The sequence below is a fragment of the Elaeis guineensis genome, unplaced genomic scaffold (genome assembly GCF_000442705.2).
Source record: "Elaeis guineensis isolate ETL-2024a unplaced genomic scaffold, EG11 Super_Scaffold_1000045, whole genome shotgun sequence".
Taxonomy (NCBI): domain Eukaryota; kingdom Viridiplantae; phylum Streptophyta; class Magnoliopsida; order Arecales; family Arecaceae; genus Elaeis; species Elaeis guineensis.
This window is the reverse complement of record NW_027332425.1, coordinates 4,874,802-4,891,895: the sequence shown is the minus strand read 5'-3', so window position 1 is coordinate 4,891,895 and position 17,094 is coordinate 4,874,802. Positions and strand designations below refer to the sequence as shown.

General features: G+C 37.6%; 1 protein-coding gene across 8 annotated transcripts in view; it reads left to right on the top strand.

Annotated features, from left to right (window-relative positions):
• LOC105035969 (delta(14)-sterol reductase) overlaps positions 1-17,094 on the top strand; it is a 97,872-nt gene that overhangs the window by 9,582 nt on the left and 71,196 nt on the right. For 6 of the 8 annotated variants that reach the window (XM_073250496.1, XM_073250494.1, XM_073250498.1 and 3 more), the window contains 6 exons: positions 5,757-5,827; positions 6,970-7,026; positions 9,038-9,129; positions 12,356-12,403; positions 13,411-13,531; positions 13,615-13,661. In XM_073250496.1, the coding sequence (XP_073106597.1) occupies positions 5,757-5,827; positions 6,970-7,026; positions 9,038-9,129; positions 12,356-12,403; positions 13,411-13,531; positions 13,615-13,661 (436 nt within the window). The remainder of the gene's footprint in view (positions 1-5,756; positions 5,828-6,969; positions 7,027-9,037; positions 9,130-12,355; positions 12,404-13,410; positions 13,532-13,614; positions 13,662-17,094) is intronic. The other 2 variants (XM_073250497.1, XM_073250501.1) reach the window with 2 other exon arrangements.

Genomic DNA, 17,094 nt, shown 5'->3' with positions numbered 1-17,094 from the left:
CTATGGTTGTATGGCAAACTTACCTTGCATCATTAGATGAATCAGGAGATGATTGGTTATGCAATAATATCTTTCACATCACCTGCACAATTGGGAGGAAGGTACACAGGATGGTTATTGATAGTGGTAGCTGTGATAATCTAGTGCCAAAAGAGGCTATTACCAAGTTGCAGATGAACATAGAAAAGCGTCCCCATCCATATAAGTTAACATGGTTAAAGAAATATAGCAAGGTTGTGCTATCGAGGAGGTGTTTGGTATCATTCTTTATTGGCAGCAAGTATAAAGATTGAGCTTGGTGTAATGTAGCAATGGATGCCTGACATCTTCTATTTGGTGTCCTTAGGGGTATGATAGAGGTGTAAGCAAGGTATGCTGAATCGGTACCGTCGGCCGTTTCGACCGGCCGGCGGTACGGTTCAGTATGGTTTCATATCTTACCGAACTGACGATCCGAACCGGAAGAAAAAGAGAGAGAGAAAGAGGAAGAAAAAAAAGAGGGAGGGGAAGGAGCTGGCGGGGCCGTCGGACGGCCTCCGACTGGCCGCCGTGGCCGTCGGAGGGCGCAGTCCACGCGCGCGGCGCCGCAGGCGTGAAACAGGGGCATCGCCCCTGTTTCGCAAATTTTTTTAAAAAACATGATTTTAAGTGAAGTCGGCAAACGATTTGCCGGCTTCACGATTTTTGTTTTTTTTTTTAAAAATTCTTAAGTCGGCAACCCAGTTGCCGACTTCATAAGTTTAAAACAAAAAAAAAAAAGAAAAAATCGAAACAGACGTCGTTTGTTTCGAAAAAGAAGAAGGGGGCGGAGCCGCGGAGGGGCTCCGTCTGCTCGACCGCCCTCAGGTCGTCGGTGTCGGCTCGCCGGCCACCGGGAGCCTCGCAACGGAGGCACCGTCCGTCCGGTAGTTTCTCCGCCCCCCTCCGAGCACTCTCTCTCTCTTTTTTGCTCTCTTGAAAGGCCTATTGGGCGATATGGGGCTCGGAAGCCCTTCGACGGCCACAGCCGGCCACCGCTGGCCTCCGGCGGCTCTCACCTCCCTCCCTCCCCTCCTCTCCCCTCTTTCTCTTTCTCATTTTTCGTTCTTTTTTCTTCGGTACCGCCGGTGTACCGATTTTACCGACTGAATCGTGTCGGTTCTCCGCCGATCCGGTACGAGATGGGGTGTATCGGCCGGTTCGGCATGGTATGGCAAACCTTGGTGTAAGGCATGATGGAAGGAAGAACACTTACTTATTTGTCATGAAGAGGATCAGAATTATATTAGTACCATCGAAGGAAGTGATACCGAGGCCGCAATCTAGGAGAGATAGTTTTCTTTCTCAACCACAATTTATTGTGATTGCTTCAAAATCTGGCATGATTGTGGTTTTGTTAGGAAAGGAAGTTGTGGGTGAGTTTCCTTTGAAACCAGAATTGCTTTTTCTTGATGTAAAATGTAATGCACGGAGGGATCCTTGAAGAACCATAGGGTCCATCCAGAAAGAATAAACTTGTGGTTGTTTTTTCATCCTCAATATCCCTTTTTTTCCTCATAGAGGAAATAAGATGTTTAGATGGTATATTATTTGTATATGGAAAATAGTGGTATTTCAAAGATGGCTCAACCTAGGTTTTGCCATATTGGTCGGTACCGTATCATATCGAGCATATCTTATCATACCGGTATCGCATTGATATGTAGTCTCGTATCGTAACGACACTTGGAACATCTTGCCTTTTCGTACTGTACCGCATACCACACTATAGTAGGATGGTACCGATATGGGTCTGGTATCAAGATGGCGAACCTTGGCTCAACTTATTCTTTAGGAGTTTGCTGATGTCCTTTTTGAGGAGCTACCATCCAGATTACTCCCACTTCAAAATATCTAGCACAACATTGACTTGATTCTAGGAGCCAATCTTTCAAATCAAGTCCACCGTTGGATGAGCCCTACAAAGCATGCAAAGTTATCCAAGCAAGTCCATGAGTGTCTCGAAAGAGGAAATATTCGGAGAGCATAAGTCCTTGTGTAGTTCTGGCTCTCCTAACTCTTAAGAAGGATGGAACTTGGCACATGTGTGTGGATAGCAGAGCCATAAACAAAATAGTGGTAAAGTATCGCTTCCTAATTTTGAGGTTAAATAATATGTTAGACTAGCTATCTGGAGCTAAGGTGTTTTCCCAGCTAGATCTAAAGAGTAGGTACCATTAAAAAGGATAAGGCTAAGGGATAGTGGAAAATAGCCTTCAAAACACGAGGGTTTATATGAATGGCTGCGATGCCATTTGGATTATCAAATGCAACTAGTTCATTCACGAGAGTCATGAACCAGGTATTGAAACCATGTGTTGGAAGGTTTGCAATTGTTTATTTTGATGATATACTCGTATATAGTTGAAGTGCAGAGGAGCATATGCAACACTTGCATGAGATCTTGCAGGCACATTGTAGGGAGAAATTATATGTTGCCATGAGGAAGTGCATCATTATGGTTGATTAAGTGTTATTTTTGGGATATGTTATATCTGGAGATGGTATTACTGTCGGCTAGTCCAAGATGCAGGTTGTTGTTGATTGGCCAGAACTTGAGACTCTTCAGGAAGCACGGAGTTTCCATGGGTTGGATTCTTTCTATTGCAGATTCATTTGCAATTTCAGCAGTGTATGGCTCCATATAGATTGTAAGAAAAAGGTGGGTTAGTTTGCGTTTACATCTGATGCTAGATGAATTTTCATGCAAATTAAGATGAAGTTATCAGTAGATCTTGTATTGGCTTTGCTAGAGTTTGAGCAAGTTTTCAAAGAGGATTGTGATGCCTCTAAGGTAGGTATTGGGGCAATCTTGAGCAAGGGGAGACCAATCACTTCAAGCAGAAGTTGCGTGGGTTGAAGCACATAAGGTTTTAAATCCCATGGGATGGAGCTATTCCAATTTTTTTTATAGAATAGGATGTGCCGCCATCTTGCCCCATCTCGACACTTGGGATCGAGGATGGTTTAAGACATCCTGATCAGGACACTAGCAGGACGGTCCTGTCCGGACACATGGGATGGTACGCCGTTCCGATGTCCTGTGGGATGTCCCACTGGGACCTAGATCCTTAATTCCATATATTATATCGAGTTTTATGCTATGGTGCAAACATCAGGCATTTGCAAAACATCTTTTGCATTGAGAGTTCATTCTATATTCTAACCATGAGGCTCTCAAATATTTTTGTGGCTAGGACAAGCTCAATTCATGTCATGCTAAGTGGTTAAGTTATCTGTAGGAGTTTATATTCATGCTTCACCACAAATTAGGTACATAGAATTGGGTAACTAATGCTTTGAGCTGCCGTATATATTTGCTTACTACCATGTATGCTACTGTAGGAGGTTTTGATATTTTTAGAGATATGTTGGATATTCATCCATACTTTGCTAGTGTTCTTGATGAGCTGCAAACTCAACAGCATGATGACTCTTAGTTACAGTGTAGCTTTTTATTTAAAGGGACTCGCCTGTGTGTTCCAAATTGTTCACTGAGGCATAAAATCCTATGAGAGCTACATGGAGAGGGTTACTTTGGTTGAGACAAGACATATCTACTTGTATCTATGCAATATTATTGGCCCAAGCTAAGGAGGGATGTAGAGAGATATGTTGAGTAATGGCATTTGTGCTAGGTGTCTAAGGGATAATCCCAAGGACTTAGCATGGTTTTGACTCAATCTTTGTGGTGGTGGATCATTTTTCGAAGATGACTCATTTCATTAAATGTAGGAAGGTAATGGATGCATCTTTCATTGCAGGACTGCTTTTTTCAAGAGGTGATATGGCTACATCGAGTTCCGATTTCAATAACCTTAGAAGGACCCAAAGTTCATATCACATTTTTGGAGGAGCTTATGACGGAGATTAGGAATGACTATTCATATTAGTGATGCTCACCACCCATAGACAGATGGACAGATTGAGGTTGTGAACAGAAGTTTGGGTAACACATTGTGAAGTTTGGTCGGTAAGAATTTGAGATAGTGGGATTAGATGCCTGCACAAGCAGAGTTTGCATTCAATAGATCCATCAATAGATCAATAGGTTTCAATCCTTTTTAGATTATGTATAGTTGGGACCCAAGATGTGCATTGGATTTGGCCGCAATCCCACAACCTGTTTGAACTAGAATGCGAGCTAAAGGTATGGTGCAAAAACTTAAAGGCATGCATGCTCAGGTTTGTGAGAAGATTGAAGAATCAAATAGGCGTTACAAGGAGCATGTAGATGAGCATAGGTGTAGGGTTATATTCGAGATTGGTGACTCTGTGCTGCTATCATTACTAGGGACCACCTACCAGCTGGAGAATAGGGAAAACTTGCTCCTCCTAAGATTTGACCTTGTGAGATTATATAGAAGATTAGTGATAATGCCTATCATTTGAACCTACTGAATCACATTCGCACCCATGATGTCATCAATATTAAGCACCTCATGCCATACCATGGCGATACATTTAACAAAGAATTGAATTCGAGGCTGAATTCTCTCCAACTCAAGGATGATGATGCAGCACAGGGTGCAGCCAATAGGTACTACAACTAATTGGACTATGCTAAGCATTGAAGGAGACAGCATATTCGCGGGCAAAGACTGCAGCAAGCAAATATTTGATTTATATTTGATTTATTTCGAAGGTTTTCTTAAAAAGTTTCCATTTGGAACAGCGTAAAATTTTAGCTTGGTTTCCATATTTGTAATAGAATAATTCTCATATGTTTTTTTTTGTTATAGAATCCTATTTCAACTATGATTCTATATTGGGTTTAATGCCCAAATAACTTTTAGGCTATCATGTTCTATAAATACATGCGTAATACATTGTAAGGGGTAGCCTTTGAGATATTACTAGAATTCCTTTTGAGAGAATTTCTTTCACCAGGTGAAGGATTCTTCAATCCAGTTTTCTTCTATTTATGTGATGATCTTCGAAGCATAACCTCATCAATCAAACGGCCCTTTCTTCCTTTTCCTGCTGTGCTACAATCTGATCTCAAAATGAAGCTTTAAGAGATGCTAATTGCTGTGACATATCTTTGATAATCTGATCTCAAGAATCAAAAATAGCTCTCTGATTTGATGAATCTGTATCTTCTCTCCATCAATAGAATGAGCATTTGTGCTTGGATGCCTTAGATTCTTGGGTCTCAAGGGAGGAATCAAATCCCAACACATCTTCTTGTTGTGCATTCTCTTTCTTGATGACTGCACTTTAATATTTAGCTTTTCTTTCTCTGTATCATTTACCTTAGGACAGCCCTGTGTCTTGCAGAGACCCCTCCTTTTGCAGCTTGACAATTCCCAAGTGATGTTGATGGTTTAACAGATTCATGACTTATAGCTCTTGACATTCTAGTTGCTTCATTCTCACATAATCGACCAATATGTTTGGCACGAAATAAACAAAAAAGTTCTGAAACAGGATAAAACCTGGTTTTGAATCCTATGCTGGTTTCATCAGTATCAATTTCTTCTGGGAGAAACTCTCTAACCATGATGAGAATGGAAGAAGATTTTTTTCTAGGGCTTATGTTGATTTAGTGAGTATGATAAATATTTTGCCATGATTATGGCACTTACAAAATCTGAAAGACAAATAGTTTGGAGGCCATCAAAGTCAACTACTTTAACAAATGCTTTCCATACTTGCATGTGTTACTCTGTTAATCTCATAAGTCAATGTATTTTTGGTTCTAAACTTGTGCTCCTCAATTTGTGGCTCATTTTCAGGTCTGGTATCATTATTGATGCTGCTGGCACTCCTGGGGACTGGATTTTACATGAAATGGATGTCTCCTACGGTATGCCTCTGCTCCCCATTACACCTTAGATGATCTTGTTTCTGTCAATTGTAGGTTAGACACCTCAAATTGCATGGTCCTTGTCTCTTTTAAAGACATGTTATCTATCATTGCCTTCCATCACTAGATGCTCTTAGTTTCATGAACACCTTTAGTGCTCATATTGTTTAAGAGAATCAATGGTCATATAGATATCGAGTGGCAGGTACATCATTATGTTGGACTACAGTAGATCATCATTCATTTACCTTCTGTAGTAGCTCTCTATCTTCTACAAAAAGCAAGAAACAAAACATATTCCCCAACTCTAGTGCCGATTAAGGGAATACATGACAGTTGGGTTATTATCATCATCACCTTTTCTTTGGGATGGGGGTCATATTGGCTTTTCCCACACTTTAACATGGCAACCAGTATTTATACATTAGCAATTTCATTTTACGATTGAAATCAATTCACCAGGATAGATTGTCAAGTGGTCTGCATCAACGACATTACTGATAATGTTTTAATTATACAATGCCAGTCTCTTAATTGGCTTATGAGTTCCTTATTTAGCTCCAGTGATGTTGCTTCCTATGAGAATTGATCAAGTGAAATTTGGGTCTTTTCTTTGGATATAGAAATCTAAATTCTATGTCACCATCATATCTCATTTTTGTCTGTTTGTTCTACATGAGGCAAGTCTATCATAAGCATATTTATTGGACATGTCACCTCATCACTGGATTATTGTAGATTTGTCTTGCTAATCAAACTTTGTAATACTAGGACCATGTGAAAATCTCTTCAAAACACAATTCTAAAGAGTTTAAAACTTTCCTAATCATACTGGGACCCAAAGTAGGACCTTTAGATGATAATCCTACTCAAAATAGGACTCAAAGATACATTTCAAAATAGCCCCAAAATTAACTGCGAAAATCTCTAGAAAATAGAAAATCTAGACTTCTTCTTATGACTTAAATACAAGACTTTTACTAACAAAAAATCAAAACATACAAAAACTTCATTTTAGACTTTCTTTTGTCCAAATTGCCTATGCATCATTATGAATATCTGATCTTTAACTTGGACTACTTCAACAAGTGACTTAAACGATATGCTGATAATATTTGCATTTTATTTGATCTTGAATACAGGTCATAGCAGACAAAGGTGTCGAGCTACTGTCAACAACCTTTATGTTCAGCCTCTTTGTAAGTTTATTTTATGCACTGACATTGTATGACTACACTGGAAAATTTGTTAATCTGGATACCCACTGGTAATGTCTATACAATGAGAATGACCTAGCATATTTTGCTTCTCTCTGCCATCTGCATATCTTCACGAGAGCTGAAAAATTTTTTTCTATCTGCTTCTTTCTACCGGATTGGAGTATTTATGTGGTTATAGTTCAATTGTGTACTAAATATGAAAGCTTAAAATCTATCACAAGCCGAAAAACGTGCTGCTGCCACTAGATACCATTTGGCCCTATGAGTTGGTTGTTGGCTTTTCATAATCTCAATTGAGCAGGCTGAGTTGGTTGTTGGTTTTTCGTAATCTCAATTGGACAGGCACCACACAGATGGCATAATCATATTCTCATGTCGTAATCTAAATTTATATTCTTACACATCATACTATTTCAATTTATATTCTTACACAAAACAAATGTTTTGCGTCTTTTTTGGGTTGCCAAAAGAATGTAAATGTGACATATTTTCAGTTTCCTTGGTTTGCTTCATGTGAATAACCAGTTTCCTTCAGTACCCTTCCATTTTTCCAGCATTCTTAGGGTGTTCGTTTTCCTAAAGTTCGTGAGGGACAACAATGTCATTGTGGTATGAATCCTAATAAAAGTTTGTGCTCATATCAATGAATAAAATTCCTTTTTCTGGCTGCTCTCACATGTGCATTTTGCAAAAAATTCCAAGGTTTTAAGCTTCATGGTTCATGGTTGCATTGTTCATGCAAGAAAGTCTGGTACCACTTTCTGCAGTTTTTCGCATGGAGGCATGCTCATACAGACAGTTACAGGTCACTTAAAGATACCAAGACACCTTGGATATGTTAAGAATATCCACCATAACTTAAAAAAGTCAAAACAATAGAACATTGCACTCTTGGAAACAGTTCCAGATCTTAAATCATCTGGGATATGCTTGATGCTTATAAGAGGTTCCCATCGAGATGCGAAATGGTGTGGTACATTATGATGTCAATAGCTGTAAATTTGTTAACATTCTTCATACAAATTCATATTCTTGGGTACTTTAGATCTTAATATCATTGTAGATTTATGTCACTCAGGAAAAAGGCAGTCTGGTGGAAATTAGTAATGTTTAAGTGTCTGACTATCCTAATAGTTCATTTCAGAAAACATTAACATGCTAATATCTTGACAAGGTAAAATAAAGATTTTATTGGTAAGGTTGCTGTTTTCATGTCCAGCAGTGGCGTGTCATCAGAAATGAAGAGTCAAAATAACATAACTTCTATACTGTTCGCTGGTTATCATATATCCCTAGTAGCAAGTTTTTAAATCCCGTGGGACAGAGGTGTCCTGGTATCTTCATGGAATAGGATGCCTCACTATCCCGTCCCATCCCAATAGTGGTCCCGATCATGCATCTTGGTAGATTTTTTCCATCTCTCTCCCCTTCTTCTTTCCTTCTTTTTTTTTTTCTTTTCTTCCTTCTTTCATTTCTTTTTCTTCTATCTTCATTTCTTTTCTTTCCTTTTTCTTTCATTTCCTTGTCCCTTTCTTTTTTTCCTTTTTCTTATTCTTTCTCTTTTCTTTCTTCCTTCTTTCCTTTCTTTTTCTTCTTCCTTCCTTTCTTTCTTTCATTTTTTTACTTCTTTCCTTTACTTTTTTCTTTTCTTCATCTTCTTTCTTTCTTTCCCTTTTTTCTTCTCTTCCTGCGTGGATGGGTTTCGGAGTCCCGACCTCATTCTGGTCCCGTTTTCTCATTGGAATGGGACGGGATGACTGGGATGCCCCTGTCCTGCCGGAATATAAAACCTTTGCCTAGTAGCACATAAGCTGGTATCTTGTATCAATCTTGATATGCAGAACATGTTGATTTCAAAGTGAATATTTAATATTCAGAGCTCCTTCTGTATTTCCAATAAAAATAATTAATGCTTAGGAATCCATAGAAGGTCAGTGATGAAAAAATAATTGCTAGTAATTAATCTCTTAATCTTCTTCATTCATTTCAGGTTTCTTTGGTGCTTTATGCTGCTGGCTTAAAGTCCTGTAGTCAGTCTTCCTCTTTGAAAGCACATGCCACAGGAAACTTTATTCATGACTGGTACTTCTGAGGACATTGTTTATCCTTGTTATCTAATATTCTTGTAAGTCACAGATTCATGGGAGAACCTTCTTACAGATGTGTGTTGTTCTTTACATAAGAAAAGCTCATATTAGTTCCTTCCAGTGATATGTATCTGTAGTAACAGATGTTCTCATTGCTATTGACCATTGAGCGTATGGAGGTCCATTGATTCCCTGGTGTGTTGAATCTGGAATGAGTTTTATAATTGGTTTTATTAAATAAATTATAATAAACTGCACTTGATCTCAAAAAGTGTGGTGAGTAGAATCTGAACTATTGATAAAGGTAAAACCAATAATTTTTAGCCCATTTTATGCCGCTTTTTGTTGGATTATGTTATGGTGGATATTGATAGTCTGCAATGCCTATATGCTAGTTGTGTCTTATATTTTATTAAAGCCAGCTTCTCAACCTAAAATTAACAAACACAAAAGTAAGACCACATCAGCAAATGCGACATGGGGAGGAAAATAAGACTACATCAGAAAGCTATTAAGGGCGAAAGATTAGTCAGTGCAGGTATTCTTCTTTGTTACTAATAAACGGAGAGTGAAATAATATTGTTAAAGGTGGTAATGTTGTCAGAGGCAGCCGCCTAGGTGCTTGGGCAGTCCCACTAAGGTTCCTACTTTCTACATGCATCCCAGGCTATAATGTTTTTAAGCCAGTCCTTTTTGCAGTATTTCTTTTAATGAGCTCGAGAAAGATGGTCTTTACAATTATGTACTATTTCTTTGTTATTATAACCAGATTCATATCTTTTTGCTATATTTGCTATATTTATTTAATAACTAATGACAAGTATATACAGTTTTCTTCTTTAATTGAAATGGACCTACATGTTGTCTGCAGTGGAAATAGATCTATCTGATGGAAGAGTGCACACAGGTTTACCCTTGCTTTTGCTCAATAAACTGATGCTTTGACTGAGTTATTTCATGGAGAATAAAAGAAAATGGAGACTTGAGTAATTAGAGAAGTTTGGATAATTATCATGCAAATAGATAGTCAGGTGTCAATATCTTAATGTTTTTTGCTTAGCTTCCTATATGTACATCAGTACATGCATATATAGTATGCAGACATGTGGGTGTGTTCATGGTCTAATATATTAATCTAGATGTGTAAATATGAGTTAAAGTATTTATATATGAATTATATAAATTATTAAGCACTTTTAGTATGGGCACCAGTCTAGCTGCTTGTATGTTCGGCCAATTAAGGTAGCTACTATTGTGGCTGTTTGAAACCAAACTCCCTGAAATTTCTAACTGCCAATTTTTGTGGATACTCTTCTTAAAATACAACAATCATTGGATATATGCTTTCCTATGTTGTGTAGCAGTTCAATTTGAGATATAAATTGATAAAGATGTAAGAGTGCTTCCTAGCATAATTCAGAAAGTAGTGCTCTATTATTTTCACCTAGTGCTAGTATATTTATTTTTCAACTCAAATAATTGTTTTTCATAACTTTATAAGTCATGTTTTGAAACCCTAGAGAAAGGCCTGGAAATTTAAAAGAGTATATCTTTTAATTTATGAAATATGACTAATTCCTTCTACTTGAGTTGGCAAATTTCCATTGTTCTTTTTCTTACACCACTAGTTAAGACCTCACCTTTCTCTGCCTATATTGTGCCATCTTTCTAAATGCCTCTGATCTCACCATCATCCCCAAGGCCATTTTTCCACCATTGACAATTCTTATTGCATCGTTCATTCTATTTAGGCCTACCAATGGGTTGGGTCAAGAGCCTACCTGATCTAGAGCATGGTCCTGCCCAACCTAAACCAATAACCTGACCTAAAATGGTTCTTGTGCATTCTCGATCAAAGCCCTCGATCAATTGCCTAGTCTGATTGTCCCTTCTCCCCATGACTGCCTTCCTCTTCTTTGCTGCCCTAAGGCCTAGGCAGATGGCACCGTTGTTGACGAGGGAGGTGTCATCGATTTTGTTGATGGCAGAAGAGGCTTGGCAAAGTTGTCATTGTTGATGTGGTGAACTCATTGTGGATCTTGGTGGCAGAGATGGGAGTGACGGGCACGACCACTTTGGAAGAAGGCCAATGGTGTTGTAGCTGTCAAACATCACAATGGCTGTTCTCATTGTGGACATTGCGATAGAGCCATGAGGATCCATCAGCAGCGGGGTAGTGGTTTATGATATCAGGGAGGAGGAAACAATGAGGTTTAGGGTCTTGGAATGAGAGAAGTGGAGAGGATGTAAATTACTAATTGGGTTGAATTCAGGTAAAATTGCATGATGGTTCAGGTTGGTATGAGTCGGGCTAGACCTGAATCATTGATAGACCTAGTGGTGCAAGCTACTAAATATGCTACTTCTATTCTTGGTGCATTTTTCCTCTGCCCATCATCTTCATTAATATTGTTTTTTGTTCACCTTCCATGTTGCCATCCTTTATCATCATCTTTTTGGCTTACCATCATAGTGAATCTTGGCTAATTTGGTTTGACAATTTCAATCATGGTGTCAGTTTTGTGAAATAAACACATGATGAAACTGCAACACTATCCGGTAATGTTGTGCTTTCAGGGAAAAGATGATTTGTTATCATATCACAAAATGTCTGCCTTCTGCAACAATGTTGTGTTATCTAAACATGCTGACAGAATGTCAAGGATTGCTGTAGATGGTTGAGAGAAAAGGTAAGGGGAAGGAGTTACCATGACACAAAAAAATTGTCATATGGGCAATGACAAGGATGGCTTTGATGCACTAAGGGCTAAGGTGGTCATGCTCTAATTTCTCTCCCCAAAATGAAAGGACTCCTCAAGACATGGAACTTCAATTTTTAACCGCGTTATTTCTGGATCATGGGAATGCTTAACAATGATAATGTTTAATGGACTTAAAAGACATGAATAATGAATTAATAATGATTTGTTAACCATGCCTTGAATAAGAATCTTGTTCTTTATAATACCTCAAATGCTTTCTGAGATGATAAACCGGGTCTTTGTCGTACCTTGAAAGCTTTCTGAGATGATGAACATTGTATAAAACAGTGCATTATCATATGAGGATTTATGTCTCCTTCGTTGTGATTTTTATTGGTTTCTTGCTACTTGTCAAGCCTGAAAATCCCAAAAATTGGTATTGCATTTTTGGTTGTTTACTCTTATTCTATGATATATAAGATGTCATTAACTTGGATGTTTAAAAATTGTGGCATGTAGGTGGTTTGGCGTACAACTCAATCCCCATTTTATGGGAATTGACCTCAAGTATGTGAATTATTCTTTTCTTTTCCTGATCTTATTCCTTGTCTGTTGGAAAATGAAAACTCCTTATCATGCATTATGATCATAAATATATTATGGCATTTTAGGTATTTATGGGTGATTCTTCACCATACCTAGTACTTATGGGTCGGTATGCCTCGGTATGGGTCAATACACACCTTGGTACGGGGCGGTGCATCTTGGTATGGGGCGGTACGGGCCTGTACCAACCCAAACTTGAGTTTTATTTTGGTTCCCATTTGGTACTGTAAGTGTGCTCGATACTAGGCTGTATGGGATGGTATGGCACACTATGGGTAGAAAATTATTTCAAACTTTTTATCAAACACATCAAAATCACCTAAAAGAGCTTTCAGCCTTGAAAAAGCACATTTTGGAGGGCCAAAAGCTCTACCAAATGGAGTCTATGTCAAGAGTAAGAAAACAATGGGCCTGGCCCATAAAATTCAGATGCAACATCAACCTTTGTTCTCACTCTGCTGGTCAGTTATGTGAATGAGTTGGGAATGGGATAATTGTTAACCAGGTGGGTTTAGTTCAGCTAGCTTGAGCTGATCTGTGCCATTGCACCACCATAGGCTTGGGACAGGCTGAGTCCCAGTGCAACAAGTCCTTGTCAATTCTGTCATTTCGTTCGAGCATTAACTGTATACTAGTTATTTTATTCAAATTAACAACTTCCTAAATGTGGAGAAACTTAATGTGAACTTACTGCTGATAAGAAACTTCCTTTGTCTATTGATGTGGTTACGTGCCTTTATGATATTGTGACAATTGTCAGAATTCTGGGTATAACTGCTCGTGATTAGGCCAATGTCTCTGTTGAAGATTGTTAGTCAAATTGTGTTCTGGCTTATCCCTCCTCTCGTTCTCCACGCTAGCAAATTTGTGGAGGAAATATGGTTTATACTGCCTATTTGTAGCAACAAATAACTATCTATTATGTTATATATTCTTCCAGCGGATTTTGAACCCTACTCCTTTTCTAGATTCTTTTATGTGAGAGCTGGAATGATGGGATGGTTATTAATCAATCTCTCTCTATTGGCGAAGAGCTATGTAACTGGCACTGCAAACCTTTCAGTCATCCTTTACCACCTTTTTTGTGCGGTATTGTGGTATCTAATTTTCAAATCTGTTGGAGCTTCTAAAATTAGAAGTTACTGATATTTTTTTCTTATTTTTTTCTGCAGTTGTATATTACAGACTATTTCTTCTTTGAGGAATTGATGACCTCCACGTAAGTACATCTTTTACTTCTCCATCAGCAACCGAATCTGATTTAGCTTCTCGGTGCTCCTGTCACCACAACTTATCAAGAGGTTGTTGGTTTGCTTCATCTATTTTAACTTTTTACTCTTGACACCCTACATCTTTTTTCTCACTGCAATTAGCAACCATATTAGGATTGGTGGCTTATATTAACACAAAATTCTCTGCCTTTTCTTCTAATTATTGCATAAGTATGGTACTTACTCTTTAATACAGAAACTGTAGCATTAGTTTCCCAAGCTAATGGTTAACCTATATATTTCTTTTGCTATATGCTATTTACTTACCACAATAAGGTCCCAATAGTAATTCTCTTGTTAAATACCTCAAATGGCATTAGACTATCTTAAAATGCTTGTACAAAGTCTGCCCTTAGAAATGTCTCTGTCTATGACTAGAACACCCTATTTACTGTAGGATACCAAACATACATGTCATCCACCATCACCATACTTCTGAATAACCAATTGACCACTTGGTTATCTTTTATGATTATGTTGGAAGTTATAGCCTGGCAGTGAACTACTTGCGTCCTTTATAGAGTAGACCAAGTGTTGGAGGTTCCACGACGTGGAGAAAGGGCCCTTGTTATATTGATGAGACTGGGATAGTATAACTCCATGATGATATAGAAAGCATTAATTAGTGACACAAGTTTCGAACCAACCATTTTGATCAGCCCATTTCGGAGTGCAGTATTTGCCAAGTCCATATCTTAATCTAAGCTAGGAGGTCAAAGTCTAGTCAAATCATATCTTTTGGATTTTAATAGTTGGTGAAGTTTTAATTACTTGTCTTAGTTTATGAATATAGGTTTTAGGGTTTCTAGGTTTCATTAATCATGACTCATCCATATGTCTCCTAAAGTTTATAAAAGTAGTTATTGCTTGTCTTTTAGAAACTTGTATGTATCTACGAAAGGAAGTAAAAAGAGCCATACAATCTCCATATAGAGGCATGTGGTAGAGAAAGGAAGCAGCAAAGGTACATATGCTTGAATTGTTTATTTGAATCTAGTGATGGATCCTACTCTGTTTCATCCTTCTACCTTCAACCTCTCGTTTCTTCTTGTGTTGAAGCACCAATGCTTCCACCATTAGTAGTTGTTTTGGAGTAAAAGATTGGCACTCCAATTATCAAATATGGGTGTCAATAACATTGAGTATGATGAAATTCTTCAACATCATGTGAAGATACTGTAACAATATGAGTAATGCTTGGCTCTAGTAGAAGTCAAGATAAGGCTTCAAAGAACCAACATATTGATTCAGGCATCTTCAAGTCATGCTAGTTTAACCCATTACAACTGAAGTTTCTCAAATGATTGAAAGTGTATCAGATGTATTTTGTTCCCCACAAAGTGAAGATCATCAAAAGGGTTGGGAACCAATTGGTGAGATTAATGAATATAGAACTTCACCCTAAAAGCCTATTGGCATGTTAAATACTTAAGCCTCCTAGTTCTCCCGAAGCTTCTGCATCTGATTGTCTAGTTCTTGAGCACGTTAAGAAGTCAAAGTATAGTATTTAGATATTTAACAGTTTGTTGCTAAATCTTGTTTTCTTGGTTTGATTTATAAACATGGCTTCTAGATTTTCTAGGCTTCAGTAATTGTGTTTCATGCATGCCTGCCCTAAGGTTAGGAACAGTAGTTACTGTTTGTCCTTTTGCTATGTATTGAGAGGGATATGAAGAGTCTAATCATATTGTCGTAGAGAAAGAAAGCAATAATGAATTGGCATGTTTGAATTGTTGTTTTTTGGAACTGTTTAGTAGATTCAACTCTATTTCATTCGTCTGCTTTCTTCTCTTTTGTTACCAATTTCTCTTTTCCATCATGTATGAATGCCTCTCGCTTTGGCATCAAGTCATCAACCTTCCTGCACGTGTATAAATAATTGGATTCTTTCATGCAAGCTGTTAGCCTATTTGCAAGTGCACGAAATCGCTCAAGTAATATAATGATAAATAAGAGATCGTTCCCACGAGGACTGAGTTTAATTACCAAAAATGAATGCTAATTTTACTAATGTCTAAACGATCGAAACTGAATGACAGTGGAAAATAAAATTAACTCTAAAGAACTCAATAAAAGTTGAATCAAAATTCGATTGATAAAGCACTAGGGTATATCTGATTTCACTTGGACCAATTATCAATTCCAGCTATTCCAATTAATAATCCAAATTTAATTATTAATGCAAGGATAAATAATCCTAAATTATTTAATAATCTCTCCCGAGTCTTATTAAATATACTAATTAAAACCTATAATCTATCTCCCAATAGTAAAATAGATTTCAATTAGTTCAATAAGCACAGTGATTATTTTCAAGATCCCACAGGTCAAATCTTCTGCTCCCGCTCCAATTATTATTCCTATGATGTTTGTTATTAACTCCAATTTATAATCTTCCTTCCCAGTACCAATTATAAATCGAAATCAATCAAGTACCAAAGATAATAATACTTAAAAGCATTAAGTGCAAAAAACAAACAATTGCATTAACAAAGAAAATTAATACAAGATTCTGGAATTGAAATTAAATCCAAGCTACATCAGGTACCCTAGCTAGAAATTTAGCTTTTCATCATATCAAAATCAAACTCAAGTTTACTGGAATAAAACTCCAAAATCATCCTAACAATGAGTTCTAGAAAATAAATTCAAAGTAAACAAGAGAAAGAATTAAAAACTCTGAAGGAATTGCAGAGCTGAATGAATCCTCTCTTCAAATCTTCCAGATACTCCAAACTCTCCTTGCTTGATTTCTAGCTTTCAAAGATGATTCTCCTCCCTTCTTTTGCTGGTGTTTTTCGATCCTTAAATAGGGCTAGGGCTAGGGTTAAGGTGGTATTTTTCTCATGATTTTATTCTATATATCATTCTTTCTATTTGGTATAGAATCTCTCCTCCTTTGGATAGGCTTTAAGCAACCACCAGCCATCTACTCCTTATGCTGTCCAAATTTTCTGATTTTATTATGATTTCCATAGTAAAAGAAGGAAAAGAGGCATGATTAATTAGAGGAGAAGAATTTCTTCCTTTCTGGATCCACAAAATCTGCAAAACAAAGTAAGGTTTCGGCTGCCTAAATCAAGTTTTCAAGAATTGGTTCCAATTCTTTCTAAGTTTGCTCCTCATGCAGAATTAGTTTGGACTCTGATTTTCTTCCATTTAATTCTTTCCAAGATAGCTCTTTGCCACCCAAAATTGGTTGCCATATCAAATCTTTGTGCCAAGAAACACTAAGAAGAATCTGGGTGTGTCGGGTGTTTCTTGTTGTGTCCAACATTGTTACCAACTTCAACCTACTGTAGCCACCTCATCTGGAATCCAAATTCAATTCTGTAAATTATATTCCTTTCTTGCTTCTCTCAAAATTCTGTAGGATCTAAT